This window comes from Garra rufa, chromosome 18, assembly GCF_049309525.1.
Source record: "Garra rufa chromosome 18, GarRuf1.0, whole genome shotgun sequence".
In the NCBI taxonomy this organism is placed as follows: Eukaryota; Metazoa; Chordata; class Actinopteri; order Cypriniformes; family Cyprinidae; genus Garra; species Garra rufa.
Window position 1 is genome coordinate 8,669,447 of NC_133378.1, and position 17,336 is coordinate 8,686,782.

A 17,336-nucleotide genomic window follows, 5' to 3' on the forward strand; every position below is an offset into this window, starting at 1 on the left:
ACATCTAAATTTTATTTATATGGTATTTCAAAGAATACCGTGGAACTACGTCCTAAATAAATACAATACATCAATTTTTGGTAAAACTGTTTGGTACTTTATTTTGTTGGTGTAATGTGGTTATCACCTTCATATGTGACCCAGGACCACAAAACCAGTCATAAGGGTTGATTTTTGAAAAAAATTGAGATTTATACATCATCTGAAAGATGAGTAAATAAGTTTTCCATTAATGTATGTCGAGAAACAACTATTTTATATTACCAATCAAAAAGTTTTGATATATTTATGGTAGGAAATTTACAAAATATCTTAATGAAACATGATCTTTACTTAATATCCTAATTATTTTTGGCATTAAAAAATCGATCATTTTGACCCATACAATATATTTTTGGCTATTGCTACAAATATATCCGTGCTACTTAAGACTGGTTTTGTGGTCCAGGGTCACATATGTTAAATGACAACTATAGCATATTTTATCTAACTTCTTTTTTTTTCTTCTTTGTAGCAAGATCGGGCGTCAAGGTAAGCTGCTCTATTCCTTGTCTTAAAACACTATTCTTTCATTTGCATACTGTATATAAATTTATAAAAACTGGTATGATCAACACTTACTTCATGATTTATGTTATAAGCAGGTCAGACTCTAGTGGTGTTGAGTCTCCGTCAGACAGACTGTCAGCCCGGACCAGCACATACACACGCAGAGAGAACAGACTCGCCTCTCTCAGCAAAACAGAGGACGACTCAACCAGCAGGGACTATAAGAAGGTCAGGATAACTTTTTGGTTAATAAAATACTTTCTGTGCATTCATTTCATTAGGTATTATTCCACAAAACTATTTTATGACATAGACAATGCTTACAGTTGAAGTCAGAAATTTACATACACCTTGCAGAATCTGCAAAATGTTAATTTTACCAAAATAAGAGGGATTACACAAAATGCATGTTATTTTTTATTTAGTACTGACTAAAGATATTTCACATAAAAGATGTTTACATATACTCACAAGAGAAAATAACAGTTGAATTTATAAGAATGACCCCGTTCAAAAGCTTACATACACTTGATTCTTAATACAGTGTTGTTACCTGAATGATCCACAGCTGTGCTTTTGTTTAGTGATAGTTGTTCATGAGTCCCTTGTTTGTCCTGAACAGTTAAACTGGTTTTTCAGCATTTTTGTGTATTTGAACCCTTTCCTACAATGACTGTTGGATTTTGAGATCCGTCTTTTCACACTGAGGGCAACTGAGGGACTCATATGCAGCTATTACAGAAGGTTCAAATGCTCCAGAAGGAAAAATGATGCATTAAAAGCTGGGGGATGAAAACTTTTGAACAGAATGAGGAGGTGTACATTTTTCTTATTTTGCCTAAATATCTTTTTTTCCATTTAGTACTGCCATTCAGATGCTACAAAAGGTACTAACATGTTTCCCAGAAGACAAAATAAGTTAAATTTAACCTGATCTTTAATTTCAGGAAGTTTTCAACCCCAGCTCTTAGTGCATTGTTTTTCCTTCTGGAGAATCAGTGAGCGTTTGAACCTTCTGTAATAGTATATCCATCAGTTGTCTCCAGTGTGAAAAGATGAATCTCACAATCACACAAGAAAATAATAGTTAAAATTATAAAAATGAAAAGTTTGATTCTTAATATGTGCTTTTTTATTCAGTGATAGTTGTTCATGAGTCCCTTGTTTGTCCTGAACCAATAAACTGCCTGATGTTCCTCAGAAGAATCCTTCAGGTTTCACAAATTCTTTGGTTTTTCAACATTTCTGTGTATTCAACCCCTTTCCAACAATGACTGTGTGATTGTGAGATCCATCTTTTCACACTGGAGACAACTGATGGATATGCAACTATTACAGAAGGTTCAAACGCTCACTGATGCTCCAGAAGGAAAAACAATGCACTAAGAGCTGGGGGTGAAAACTTCCTGAATTTAAAGATCAGGTTAAATTTAACTTATTTTGTCTTCTGGGAAACATGTTAGTACCCTTTGTAGCTTCTGAATGGCAGTACTAAATGGAAAAAAATATATTTAGGCAAAATAAGAAAAATGTACACCTCCGCATTCTGTTCAAAAGTTTTCACCCCCTGGCTCTTAATGCATAATTTTTCCTTCTGGAGCATCAGTGAGCGTTTGAACCTTCTGTAATAGTTGCATATGAGTCCCTCAGTTGTCCTCAGTGTGAAAAGATGGATCTCAAAATCCAACAGTCATTATTGGAAAGGGTTCAAATACACAAAAATGCTGAAAAACTAGTTTAACTGTTCAAGACAAACAAGGGACTCATGAACAACTATCGCTAAACAAAAAAACAGCTGTGGATCATTCAGGTAACAATACAGTATTAAGAATCAAGTGTATGTAAGCTTTTGAACGGGGTCATTCTTATAAATTCAACTGTTATTTTCTCTTGTGGACTATATGTAAACATTATTTATGTGAAATATCTTAGTACTAAATAAAAAATAACATGCATTTCGTATTATCCCTCTTATTTTGGTAAAATAATTAACATTTTGCAGATTCTGAATATTTCTAAATGCTAATCTGTTTATCCAACGCGCAGACCATTAGCGGTCTTTTGTTGACCAGCGACAGGAAAGCAGCTCCCAGTGGAGATGCTAAATTAGTCTGATGACCTCGATCCCTGTTTATTTCACTTTATCAGCTGTATGAGGACGCACTGTCTGAGAATGAAAAGCTGAAGTCTCGACTGGAGGACAGCAAACAGGAGCTCACCAAAATCCGCTCACAGCTTGACAGAATTGCACAGGTGAGAGGACAACCCCACCAGATGAGGAGAGAGATTTTCTGTGGCCTGAATCATTAATATGACCCTCATCCAACTTTATTAAAAACAATAGCACAGGCCTGCTCTCTGAATCCAATTAGGAATTTACAGTGTTATTTTATCCCTTTACAGTTTTGATTTTTTTGTGCATTTATTCTCTTTTGCTCATTAATCTTTTTCAGAGGCAGGACAGAATATCAGAGAGGTCCACTGTATTTGAATCAGAGAAAAGGGTATATATGTTATCATTATATAGTCATTATTGACACTTTGTGAAAATTTCAAACTGATATTCCTCCTCCATGCTATTCTCATAGTAGCTCAATAACCCATGTTTCGTAACGGTGTTAAATATTTTATTTTCATTTTATGATATATTTCATACATTTTAATTTAATTTAATGTATTTGTTAAAAATGTATAATATAAAATAAAATAAAATTGAGACTATTATTTTATATTATTAAAAAAATATTTTAAAAAATCCTAACAGTATTTTTTCATGTGCTTGTGTAGGAAAAAGAAGCATTGGAGAAAAGGGTTTCAGACATGGAAGAAGAATTAAAGGTAAAAGGAAAATGTCTCTTAAATGCCGTGTTATTCTGAGTCTGAGTTGGGGTGACTTTCGAAAGCATGTTCAAAGATGCTAACTTCAAAATTTACTAGCACAGTTTGTTTGAATTAACTGTTAAAAAGGTTAGATCACTTATTTTAACAGCTAGTGTAACTACCATGCCTGTTTTGACCCATGTTAGTCAATCTCAGACACCACAATGCTCTACTGGCCCACATCAAAGTCATGGCCACTACTCTCAGCTCTATAGCGTCTCACAGCTGCAGCAGTTCATGGTGACCTAGTTCCAGCATAGAGACACGGCACGGCTTTTGTTCAGCATTCCAGCAGTAATTGCACATAGTTGGCATTTTGAGGGGCCAAGAAGAACACAGTGCCAAAATTATGAAAGGCCAAATCAATGCAAGGCGGATGAGATATCTGTGGCTGCTGTAGTCTGCCAGGCTCAGTTGGATAATTGATCCATGTTGCAATTGAGGTAACAAGATTTCTGGGGTGTTTCGACTCAGATTAGTTCAAAGTTGATTAGATCCGCCTAGATATGTGGATGACATTGTCATTGATTTTGCAAACATGCAAACAGCTTTAGCTTTAAAACACCATAGTTGGAATAAAATACACTCTTATAAAAATAAAGTTTTTAAAACAAATTGTTTATGGTTTCCCAAACAACCTTTTAGTTAACAATTCTTTATAGGATAGCTCACTCAAAAATGAAAATTTGTTGTTGATTTACCTACCCATCCAAGATGAAAAAAATCTTCAGTAAAACGGTAAAGAAATTGTGGTCCTTTGTGATTCATAAAATGCAAGTCAGTGGTTGCTGTCACTCTGAGAGTCATACAAAGCATATCAGGCAATACCCTTGGCTCCTGACAATACAGTGCCCTCCATTAATATTGGCACTCTTGGTAAATATGAGCAGCTGTGACAATAAATATGCATTGTTTATCTTTTTAAACTTTCATTCAAAAAAATGCACAAAATTCTAACCTTTCATTTAAGTAGAACAATTGAAAGTGGAGGGAAACTCACAGTATGAAATAAATGTTTTATCTACAATGCATGTTGGCCACAATTATTGGCACCCCTTAGCCTGGCTATCACCAGACCACGTTATGACTTCGTCATGATTCGTGGTCTGGGAACCACATGTTCATTTTCTCGTATTTGAGGCGTGGTTTACGAATGCCCAGAGCCGTTTATTGGGCGATACGAATGTCTATCAAATGCACCTGTGCGTAGCTCATAGCCAATCATTTCAATTATCCCGAATGACGTATGTAGAGCGAACGCCAAAAGTTGCTCTTTTTTCAAAATAAACTTGCGTTCTAATGTCATTTGTCGCGTCGGGTCGCGCCGCTCGCGTCCAGTGTAGACACGAAAGATAACCAAAGAGTATAGAAGTACCACTCTTTGAGATAACTTTGCGTCTGCTGCCATGCTGGATCCTTCGGTGAGTCGCATAGAAGGCGTCATCGTCTTGCTGCTCCCTCCCCGTTCTGTGATTGGTTCCCTATCTTAGGTGAAAATTAGGTCCATGGTTTCCAGACTGACTAGAAGCGTGAATAAAATCGCGCTGCGCAAGGCAGTATGGGGACACCCAGGCTAGGCACCCCTAAAAATTCTTCTGAATACAATATCTCTAAAGTATTTTTCCTTTTGTATTTACATTTTTTAGCATACCAGGGTGTCTAGGAGCATTCAATTGTCCAGCCATGACTTCTTATTCCACAGGATTATAAATATGAAGAACACAAAGGCCAAAAACCCTTAATCATCCATCAGATGGAGTAAAATCAAAGAATATAGTTCTGATGTGCAGTGCAAGATTGTTGAGCTTCACAAAATAGAAAATGGCTTTAAGAAAATAGCTAAAGCATTGAAAATCCCCATTTCCACTATCATGGCAATAATTAAGAAGTTCAAATCAACAAAACATGTTACAAATCTGTCTGGAAGAGGATGTGTGTCTATTTCGTCTTAATGCACAATGAGGAGAGTTTGAACTCTCCAAGTCTCACAGCTGGAATACTGCAGAGAAATCATCACATGGGAGGATTTCAAGAAAAATCCTGGAAAACTTCAGCATATTTAGTTGTCAGACATGACTGGGAACTTCAAACGGGACTGGCTTCTATGGTCAGATGAAACTAAAAAAAAGAGTTAAATAAACCGTTGGATCTTTAATGTTGTGGGTCTATTTTTCTGCTGGAGGTCCTGGACATCTTGTTCAGATACATGACATCATGGAATCTATGTTAGAAATACTATAATGGGCTGTGCTTGGACAATGATCCAAAACAAACATCAAAATCAACACAAAAATGTGTCACTGAGTACAAAATTAAGCTTCTGCCATAGCCATCCCACTTCCCTGAGCTGAGCCCTATAGAAAATTAGTGGGTGAACTGAAGAGAAGAAGAACTAACATGGAACTGGGATTCTGAAGGATCTGGAAAGATTCTGAATGAAGGAATGGTCTCTTAACTCTTGTCAGGTGTTCTTCAAAATCATCAGGTGTTAGAAAATCCAGAGCTGTTATCTTGGGAAGAGGATGTTGCAATAATTAGGTGCCAATAATTGTGGCCAACGTGAACTAGAGAAAAAAAAAAAATTCACAATGAGATTTTTTTGGAAAGATCAACAGGATAAACAATGCAGATTTATTTTCAAAGCCAGCTTTGCTCATATTTACTAAGGGTGCCAACAGAGGGAACTCAATATTGAGGTCCTATGAAGTAAATCAATCAGTTTGTGAAAGAAACCTAATATCATTGACAACATTACCTGTAATCCATAGCTTCAGGCTAGAGGATCCGAAAACCTGAGGTCCGACCCTGAGACCCGAGTGGGTTTGGGTCCAAAACTTCTACGAGTCTCTCGGGCACGGGTCATGTTCGGTATTAGTGGCCTCAGGTCTCAGGTAATTACAATAATTGTGCTTTTTCTGAATGGACCCGATAAGACCCGGATTCTTTTAATCTATCCCAAATGCGTAGCCTACTTTTGCATTCGTGTTAAGTTTATTTTTGAGAAACACACATAGAAAATTAAAATCCACTTCAGTCGGGTTCAAAAATAGCCTAAATGCCATTGGGTCGACCTCGGGTCTAATTTCATCGGGTCTGTCTCGGCTCAGGTTTGCTCATTTAAAAAATGAATGTATGCACTTTGGGTTTGTGTAAGAAGTGATTCAGGTTGGGTATGGATTTTGGGACCTGAGAAGACCTCTACCTCAGGCAAACGGTCCAGAGTGATGTCCAGTTTGCGAATGAATCATTCTTTTGAACTGGTTCAATTTAGTGAGTTGAACCAGTTCCCCAAATCAGACTGAACCATTTAAAATAGTCTGCAGCTCGAGCAGCACAGATCTTCATTTAACTCAATCAAAACTCACCGTAGGACATCCCTGACAGTCACTCTGACTCAAAACTGGTATATCAGCGTTTTGAACCAGTTCATTGAAACAAAAAGAAATAACCAGTTTGTGTAAAAAAATCTGATCTGTTTGCTCTGGATTACAGGTAATAATGTTGTAAATAACGTTAAGTTTTTAGCTCAGACTGATTGTTTCACTTCATAATGATGAAGCTTTTCAAATTCAAGTGTTCATAAAAAGATTGGTACAGTAAAAACTGTTTCATATTTAGGGGTTCAAGCACATAGCGCTGAAATCCTATTGTAATTGTTAGAATAGCCAAGAATCAGCAATCTCCACGTAAAACTGATCGTGCAGACCAAAGTATAAGTTGTAGAGACTTGAAATTTGGAGGGATGGTAGTACTCACACCAGCGCCAATATCACCAAGGCTCGCCCCAATCGTCCTGACGGGGGCGCTACAGCGAGCAAAAGTATGAAATTATTCATAACTCCTAAACCGTCTGTCGCAGACTCAAGTGTCTTATGTCAATGAAATCCTTGGCTCACGTTACTTGTGGTAAATAATGTTCAGTTTCTTGCTTAGACCAATTGTTTCACTACATAAGATCTCAATATATCATCAAGAGCCATTGGTGTTAATTTTGTGTTGCCTGATATGCTTTTTTTTGACTCGCAAAGTAACTCTAGCCATCGACTTACATTCTATAATTTAATAAAGGACCATACTTTCAGCTAAAAATCTTTTTTCCTGTTCTACTGAAGAAAAAAAAATTAATTGAGCTTAAAAACATTAGAAAATGAGAAGCACTTGTATTTGTTTGATCAGTGATGTCACTGTTGCCCCAGCAGACGCCCTCAGTGAGGTTTCGCTACCAGCCCTGAGTTCATCCTCAGCTGGACTGGGTGAAAGAGGGGCGGATGGTGAGTGGTTTTGCCCCACGCGTGGTTGCCTGCTCACACACACCCAAACACACCCATAACAATACAGTGTGGGTCATGTAGATCACTCTTAGTCACAGATCCATTCTCTCTTCTTTCTGTTATGTTCTCGAAATAACTCTTACCATAAATCTTCAACAGCAGGCTTACTGTCCTATGAAGACAACAGTGAGCCCTGTATGAAAAACTGCTACTCATTGTGGAAAAAATTAAATGACAGTCCCAGAATGTATTGCGATGGTCCAAATAGCTGAGGCAAGCGTAATGTTGATTATAAATGCTGTGTTCATGCTATGTCGTAATTACCCTAATTACTAGATGACAACCAGGGACGTCCTACTCTGAGCCATTCATGTCCTCAGACTAGGAATTGTGCGTCTTTGTGGCAACATTTAACGGCAAAACGAATCTGTGTAATTTGAATAATCAAGAGACAAAAACCACATTGGAGTGCTGTAGGGATGATGTAATTTTGTAGGCCAAAACCTGGAAATGAGTTTGGATTTTAACACTTTTGGTTCCATCATCCCAAAGTCAATGGGTTTTTGAATAAATGCCTGAAATAAGGTCTGGGGTTTCACACAAGCTCTAGATATTGTCACGTTTTAAAATACATCAGTAATACCCCATTGACAAACACATACCCAATGTTTTAAATGTTTTTGGAAGACTGATTTTGGAAGACTAAAGTTGCTTTAGGCTATGCAGCATAGACTAGTAATGGAAATCTACTGAGTAAGGAATAGCTCAGCAGAAAGAGCCAAGAGCCATTGTCCTCGGCACCATCTAGAAGCCATGTTATGACAAACTGAGTCATGACAACAGCACTTATACTGCTATCTGTGCTGGCTGATATGACATGCCTACCTCTGTTTGTCAAAGCAGTGCGTCATTTCATAGAGTTAACCATTCAAATATCTGACTACAGATGCTCTTTGTGGAGGCAAAACAATGAATCATGAAAGAGCTATGAACAGATGCTGGAGTTCTCTGTTGGTTATTCGTGCATTGGAGAAACTAAGCGGCCTGGTCCCAGATCCGTAAGCCTTAAAACCACGTTTGGAAACGGTGTCAAACCTCAGGGTTTCTCCACATGCTGGTTCAGGAAGTTTCTGAGGTTGACCACAGATGCCTCACGCCACTCATTAATCTCCTCACTGCACAGTGTGAGGCTTTTATGCAAGAAAATAGTGGCGATTACTACTTTCTAAAAGTTCTAATAAAATGCTTGATTTGATTTTAAATAAGATGTTTGCAGGCCTCTCCTCCTCATTCTTTTTGTGAATTACTACAGTTGCATGTGCTGTGTCAGTGAGTTTATCCCACAGATTAATGTTCTCACCTGATCGCCTTTGCATACTTATATTTCTGTTGCTTAACTTTCTTAAGTCAACATGAAACTCACTTTATTTGTAATGTGACATTTAAGAGTGAAACATGATTTAATGCTTTTTACATAATATTTGTCTTTGAGAAAAATATAGGACCAGATTTTATTAATTGGAAATAGATTGACTGACCAAAAGTTGTCTCTGTATGGCAGGAGGTTGGAAGGTAAAGAATATAGCTATACCAGGATTGTAAACCGTTCACAATTACATGATACAGTTCAGAATAACAGTTTAAGTGGCTGTAAAAAAGGGTCCATAAAAATTGTTATCAAAATTTGTATTTCATTAGTTCATTTCCACTAGTATAAAGCCTGAATTGGCCTGAACAAGCAATAAGTAGATCTGTGCATTGTGTTTTGTCCACAATTCAAGTGTTCATAAAAAGATTGGTACAGTAAAAACTGGAGCCGTGTGGAGCACTTTTATGATGGATGGATGGATGCACTTTATTGGACTTCAAAATCTCAACACCCATTCACTGTCATTATAAAGCTCGGAAGAACCAGTACTGGAATGTGTAAAAATAAAGTTTGATTTTATGTTGACTTTATGTTATGTTTACTAACTTTGACACACTAATTAAGACCATTTTTGTTTCCCAAACCCTTTTTGATGTTCCCTCACACTCGCTCTCATAATTTTGGGCCTCTCTATCTCCAGACCTTTCCCGCTCTGGCTCGGCTACAGGCTCTCCGCAGGGGTAACGCGCGCCTCCTACTGGAGAACAAAGCCATGCTGCGCTCCCTCGCTCACCTCACTCAGACGGCCTCTCTCCCAGAGTCGGACGATCTTTAGTCCTCCTCTCTGTCTCTCTCTGTCCCTTCTTTTTCCTGTTCTCCACTGCACCCTGCTGTCCTCCTCCTCTGTCCTGCTGCTGCTCACCTCTCAGGCAGGTCTCTCTCTTTCATTTTTGTTTTTGTTTTGCATTGGTAAAGCTTTTTCACCCCTTTTAGCTTTTTCTTTCCCTCTGTTTCTCTCCTGGGTCTGTGGAAGGGCAACTCCTCACATTCCAGCTGCAGGCAGTGGCTTTGAAGATATTTATAGATCATCCAAACGCATGACCAAATGTCTCTATGCTCCAGCAATGTCCAAATCAAAACACAGTAGCGTCACGTTCTAGTCTCTGTGAATCTCACTGGTTATAAAAATTATTATAGACTATTGGATGCCTGAATTACACACATAGACATAAAAATAACTGTAAAAATTAAAGTAAAATTAAAGTAATTAAAGTAAACAAATATTTTTAAAAACAAAATTAAAAATTAATAAAATTAATTCACTGGTTGACATATCCAGATTACTGGATGCCTATATTACAAACAGACAACAATAAAAAAAAGCATTAAAAAAATGAAATTAAATTGAATAATATTTACCAAATTACAAAAAAAGTAGAATAACCATGGAATATGTAACTGGTTTTAAATTACATCATAGAATATTGGATGCCTGTGTTACACAAAAATAGCAATAAAAGTAAACTAATATTTCAAATAATAATAATAAAAAATAAAAAGAAAATGACAAAAAGAAAATAATGGAATAGCATGTAACCCACTATAAAAAATTATAAAAATACAAAACAGATAACAGATTAAAAAAATAAGAATACAAAATAAATAAATGAAAACTAAAATGACAAAACATAGAATAACGATAGAATATGTAACTTGCTGGTTATTAATGACAATAGCCAATATTGGATGTCTGTATACAAAAATAGCAATAAACGTAAACAAAATATTTGTAAAAAAAAAAAATAATAATAATAATAATAATGCCACTAGTTATAAATGACATTACTTACAAACAGACAGATAGATAGATAATTTTTAAAAAATGAAATAAAAAATTAATAAAACTTAAAAAATTAAATAATGCCAGAACATGTAACTAACTGGTTATAAATTACATTATAGACTATTACAAAAAAAGAAAGAAAGGAAGAAAAAGTAATAATAATTGTTATTATTATTGTTGTTGTTATTATAAAACTAAAATGTCAAACAGATAACAATAAAATATAAGCAAAAAAAATCTTTAAAAAATAAAGCAAACTGAATAAAAATACGGAAATTACAAATTATACAAATGTTCTCTTCCAATTTTATGGAATGCTGTGGAATTTTATATGATTTTTGCAAATGAAAATCTGATATCAGGGTCCATACAAAGATTTGGGTTATAATATAATATAATATCAGTTCAGCAGTAGATATTTACAGTTAATAATAATTTATATTGATAATAATTAATTTTAATCATTAGATTTAGTTGAGACAGTCACTGACAGAGCAAAATCGTTATTTTGATGCAGTTTACAGTATGTAAGTTTTATGTTAGATAATTCTTTCTAGCTCTTTCTAGGAACATAGCACGACCTCAATTTGTATCCTGTTCATATTCAGAATGCCAGAACTGTCCACGGTGCTGTGAGTCTCTGTGTGTGTGCTGGTTATTTCTAAAAGGGAGCTTTGTTGTTGTATCCGATGGTTGGAAAGATGTGATATGAAGTCATGAGTGGCTGGGTTTGCTCTCCTGTAAAAGCTTTTGTAGTTCTGGCAATGCTTTTTTACTCACTGGAGTAGGAGGAGGTGAACCTCTCTATGCATGAGCACACATTCACATGACTGCCAACTGCTATTTCCTGAATAAAGGTGCATTTGAAAATCATATTCTGTGGTGTTATGATCTAGCAGTGTTTGCATGCTTTATTAAATAAAAATGTGTTACTCCTAAAGAAATGAATCATGCTTTTTACACATAAAATTAAGTACTGCCACATGAGATTGAGATATATTTGTTCTAGAAGAACCATTTTAACATCATGGTATGTTGCCATCTCATGAGCACTGCGATTTGATGTCACATGACTACTAAATAAGTAAATAACTGCTTTCTTCTCACTCACTTTCATCTTTAATCAATCGCAGGTTTTGACAGAACTCAAATCCGATAACCAGCGGCTAAAAGATGAGAATGGAGCCTTAATCAGAGTCATCAGCAAACTTTCCAAGTAAGGACGACCGGTTGAAGGGCAGGAGAAACACTGAACACAGAGAGAGACCAGATCTGAGAACTTCACATTGACTTCAAACTGACCATTGTCATGCTGGGTAATGGACTGTGTCCTCCACTGCTTTTGGTGCATCAACTCCAGGGTTAAAGTGGTTGGCTCACCCCCAAAAATGAGAATTTATTCACTCTGCTCACTCATGTTGTATGGCTTTCTTTAATCTGTGGAGCACAAGATAAGATGAATTAAGAAATTTGTTCATACAGTTGGGGTCAAACGTTTAAATCCCCCTTTCAGAATCTGCAAAATGTTAATTGTTTTACCAAAATAAGAGGGATCATACAAAATGCATGTCATTGTTTATTAGGTATATATTTCACATTAAAAATGTTGTCATATAGTCCACAAGAGCAAAATAATAGTTGAATTTATAAAAATGACCCTGTTCAAAAGTTTACATACACTTGATTCTTGATTCTTTGTTATCTGAATGATCCACAGCTGTTTGTTTTGTTTAGTGATAGTTGTTCATGAGTCCCTTGTTTGTTCTGAACAGTTAAACTGCCTGCTGTTCTTCAGAAAAATCCTTCAGGTCCCACAATTTTTTTGGTTTTCCAGAATTTTTGTGTATTCAAACCCTGAGCTAGGAAGTTAAAACTTTTGGTAAATTTAACTTATTTTGTCTTCTGGGAAACAAGTATCTTCTGTAGCATCTGAAGGGCAGTACTAAATGCATGGCTTTTCCTACTGGGGCATTAGTAGCTGCGTTTTCATTACAGATTTGCGCAAAACTTTGGCGCTATTTTATAAATGTCGATTAAAAAGTACTGCGAAATGACGATGTTTCCATTAACTGATGTTATGTGACAGAAATATATTTTTATTCGAATGTGACCTGTAAATGCACTCTAAAACAGTTCGATTGCTGTTCTGCGAAATATAAATTTTTCGAATTGCCTGAATAATCACCTCATGTGAGCGTAAAAACTTTTTTGCGATTTAACACACACACACACAAACACACACACAAAAAGAAATTGTGGGACCTGAAGGATTTTTTTGAAGAACAGCAGGCAGTTTAACTGTTCAGGACAAACAAGGGACTCATGAACAACTATCGCTAAACAAAACAACACAGCTGTGGATCATTCAGGTAACAACACAGTATTAAGAATCAAGTGTATGTAAACTTTTGAATAAGGTAATTCTTATCCAACTACTTTTTTCTCTTGTGGACTATATGTAAACATATTTTATGTGAAATATCTTATTCAGGTCAGTGCTAAATAAACTATAACATGCAGGTTCTTCACAGCGATGACATAAAAATAAAAATACCAACCTGTATCCTAAAGGCCTTGATTAGCTTGTTCAGGTGTGTTTGATTAGGGTTGGAGCTAAACTCTGCAGAGACACCGGCCCTTGAGGATCAAGGATCCCCGCCGCTGCCATAGAAGAACCATTTTTGGTTCCACAACGAAACATTCAGTCAAAGGATCTTTAAAAAAACGTCTCTTTCTTACCTTTTTATAATCTGAAGAACCGTCTTTCGCCACAAAGAACCTTTTGTGAAAGAGAAAGGTTCTTCAGCTATTCAAGTTCTTTATGGAACCATTTAGACAAAAAGGGTTCTTCTATGACATTGTGAAGCACCTTAATTTTTGTGTAGTGTAGTGAAGCTGAGGTCTACCATCCTATTTGACCTGGTTAGAGCTAATAGTCTTTTTTGCTGGTGAGGACCTGAGTTGGTTAACAGTATTCCTAAACATAACTTGAGCTAGTTAACTGGTTTCACCACCTTAAACTGATGACCTGATGTTTACAGTAGAGTAAAAAGTGTCGGCTTAATGTTTTCTTAATGTTAGCCATTTTCTAAACTCTAAATGGTTCAATACCATTGTAGATTAAGTTAAATCTATCCCTGCAAAGAAAAGACCAGAATAAATATCCATACTGCCCCAGGCTAGTTGAAAAGTTCTAAAAATAAAGATTCTCTATTAGTGTCTATGAAACCTTTCCATTCCACGAAATGATCTTTATAGTGAAAAAAGGTTCTTTAAAGAATTGCTCACTGAAAGGTTCCAAAAAGGAACCAAAAAAGATTCTTCAATGGCATCACTGCAAAAACCTTTTGGAAGCTTTATTTTAGAAAATGTAAGAAAAATAATGGTGCACTGAAGAACTGAAACTGGAAGTTTCTTCGAAAAACCCCAAAAGATTCTTCTTTGGCACGAAAACCCCTTTTGGAACCTAATTGCCACTACCACTACCATTAAAAAATGGTTCTAGTGGTTCCACAAAGAACCTTTACTATCCATAGTACCTTTCTATTTGACAAAAGATTCTTTACAGTGGAAAAAAGTCCTTAAAATTATCAAAATGTTCTTTACACTGAGAAAAAAAGGTTCTTTTATAAACTTTTGACTGAAAGGTTCTTTGGGGAACCAAAACTGGTTCTTTTAAGGCATCACTGTGAAAAACTCCTTTAGGCCGCGTTCACACTTGGCGTCCTTTTCCAAACTGCCAGCGTCTGTTTTACATTCTAATCCTATGGAGTAAACCGTCTTTTCAAAAAAGCCCTAGCGCTTTTTTTAAACGCCACCGGCGGCGTCTTTTTTTGCAGCTCAGAGCGTCTTTTTAAGTTGAAGAAAGTTGAACTTTTTTGAAGAAAACGCCCTACGTCAAGCGCTTTTTTGACAGCTGACCAATGACAAGCGAGTAGCGGGACCTATCGTTTCCATAACAACAAAAACAACAACAAGAAAAAAAAGGAGAAGTTGCCGGTAGATAAACTTATCGTACTAGTTTCAGAGCACAAGGAGTTGTATGATATGAGTAAACAACTCTATCATAATATACATCACAAAGAGGCTCTTTCTCGACATTTCTTCACCACACAGCACTACGCTACTGTTGCAGCTGTTGTTATAGCAACAAAAGACGCACTCGGCTGCTTTTTGTAACAGAACGCTGCCAGCTTTTTTTTTTTTTTTTTTTTTTTTTTTTTTTTTACTAAAAAAACGCCCTAGTCAACTTTTTCTTGTCAAAAAAGACGCCAAGTGTGAACACGGCCTTAGGAACCTTAATATTTAAGATTGTAGTCTAGTTGTGGAACCAGCATAAACATTCTCTTGACCAGCAAAATTTAGTTTGTGACGCTGGTCTACTACGTTTCCACTGAAGCTGGTTGACTAGACGACTCTTGCTTAAGAAGCCTTGTGGGAACACCAGCATATTATGGATAAGCAGTCAAACAACAACACTGCCATTCCTTTAAATAGCATTCGATCATCAATCAAATCGAATTATCCTGATGGTCCAGTTTGATCTTCAGAAGCTCTGCCAGAACATTCTAAAAGGAATGTTCCCACTGAGAGATGATGTCACTCTCCTCATATCAACCCTTTTGTCCTGTTACTTTTACAATTCGAGTGTTTATATATGACCTGATGGGCTAAAGAATGGACACGTGGAACCATTGAATGTGTTTTATATTTATTTATGCCTTTTGTTTGTAATTAAAGAGTATCTATATGGATAAATCAGAAACACATCACGCATAATATGCTTTGTTTATTTTCATAGTCCACGGTGTTTAACCTGTAATCTTGAACCAATGCTCACAGCACTTTGTTTATGATTGTTTGTTGTTTGCCTGTTATGAGTGTTAATAATACACTGTAAAATAAACAAAATGTAGTCAAGTGCCTTTTTAGGTGCAGTGCTGCCCTCTGCCTGCCTGTATGATCATCACAGCAATTATACCTTGTTCGACAGTTTTTCATTGAAATGTATTTCCTGTTTTTACATTTACTTTTCTTCATTTAGCAGACACTTTTATTGACTTACAAATGAGGACAATAGAATCAATCAAAACCAACAAAAGAGCAATAATTTGTAAGTGCTGAAAAAAAAGTAGAATAGAAGAAGAATAGGTTAGTGTGCTCACATGCTTTTGAACTATTTACTATTAATTTATGTTTAATGCCAGATTTGCATTTCTATTAAAGTTTTATTAAGTAGCCATTTCTCCGCAGACCTCATTTTGTTAGGTAAATTAAGTACAGTTCAAGTATACTTTTAGAAGTAAATATACTAATTTCAATATTCTAGTATTATACTTGTACTATTTTAATACTTTTTTGGCACTAAATTGCCCATGTTTATGTGTAAGTGTAGTACAGTAACTGTAAGTACACAACTAGCTGGCTTAACTAGTTCAATCTAGACAAAAAAAATAAAAAATAAAAATACACTACACTAAATGTGAACTTGTGAAAGTGAATATGGAAACTTTACAATAAGGTTGATTAACATTAGTTAACTACATTAGTTAACAACTAATATTGAATAATACTTCAACAGCATTTATTAATATTAGTTTTTTCAGCATTTACTAATGCATCATTAAAATCACAAGTTGTGTTTGTTAACATTAGTTAATGCACTGTGAACTAAAATTAACTAAATTAATGACTGTATTTTTAATAACTTACATTAACAAAGATTGATAAAGTGTAATAAATGTTTAAATTTCTGATCAACCCATATCAATTGCATGCTTAAAATAACATACCGGTTAAAGCCCCGCCCATTTCAAGACAACATGACCAACTTCCAGGTTAAATCCCACCTACTTCCGGGTTAGGCCCCGCCCACTCCGAGTACAGATACAGATACAGATAATTCATATGGTTAACAGATACAGATACAGATACAGATACAGATAATGCTGTACTCGCTCATCCCTAATTGTTAATTTTGCTAAAGTCGGTGAATACATTAATGTCAACAAATGATGCCTTATTGTAAAGTGTACCAAGAATACTTAAGAATACAAGTAAACTACTATTTAATAATATTAACTTGCTGCTTAAAAACTGTTAAACTGATACTTTAATCAGAGTGTATTTCAATGTGTAGTTTCATAAACTGTGGACTACAAGAATAACAGTATACATATAGTTTATTTGTAGTATAGTCGCAATAATAAAGAAACATTTAGATGAAAACTAGTGTATTTAGAGTTTACTACTGTTACATTTGAAGTACACTTTCATAAACTAAAAAACAGGCCCATTTTGTCCCAGGTAAAAATAAGATATACTTAATGCACAAAAAATAAATAAATAAATAAATAAATACTAGCAAGTACATTTGTAGTACATTCCAAATGTATTGTGCTAAATAAAATGGTAAAAGTTATAC

General features: G+C 35.6%; 1 protein-coding gene across 5 annotated transcripts in view; it reads left to right on the plus strand.

Annotated features, from left to right (window-relative positions):
- The window catches only part of ppp1r12b (protein phosphatase 1, regulatory subunit 12B), a 45,276-nt gene extending 29,444 nt beyond the window's left edge, over nucleotides 1-15,832 (plus strand). Inside the window, exons 2-8 of one of the 5 annotated variants that reach the window (XM_073823231.1) lie at nucleotides 515-531; nucleotides 642-777; nucleotides 2,698-2,802; nucleotides 3,003-3,053; nucleotides 3,337-3,387; nucleotides 7,626-7,700; nucleotides 12,046-15,832. In XM_073823231.1, coding sequence (XP_073679332.1) covers nucleotides 515-531; nucleotides 642-777; nucleotides 2,698-2,802; nucleotides 3,003-3,053; nucleotides 3,337-3,387; nucleotides 7,626-7,661 — 396 coding nt within the window. In that variant the 3' untranslated portion in view covers nucleotides 7,662-7,700; nucleotides 12,046-15,832. The other 4 variants (XM_073823232.1, XM_073823230.1, XM_073823228.1 and 1 more) reach the window with 4 other exon arrangements.
- The last annotated feature ends 1,504 nt before the right edge of the window (nucleotides 15,833-17,336 follow it).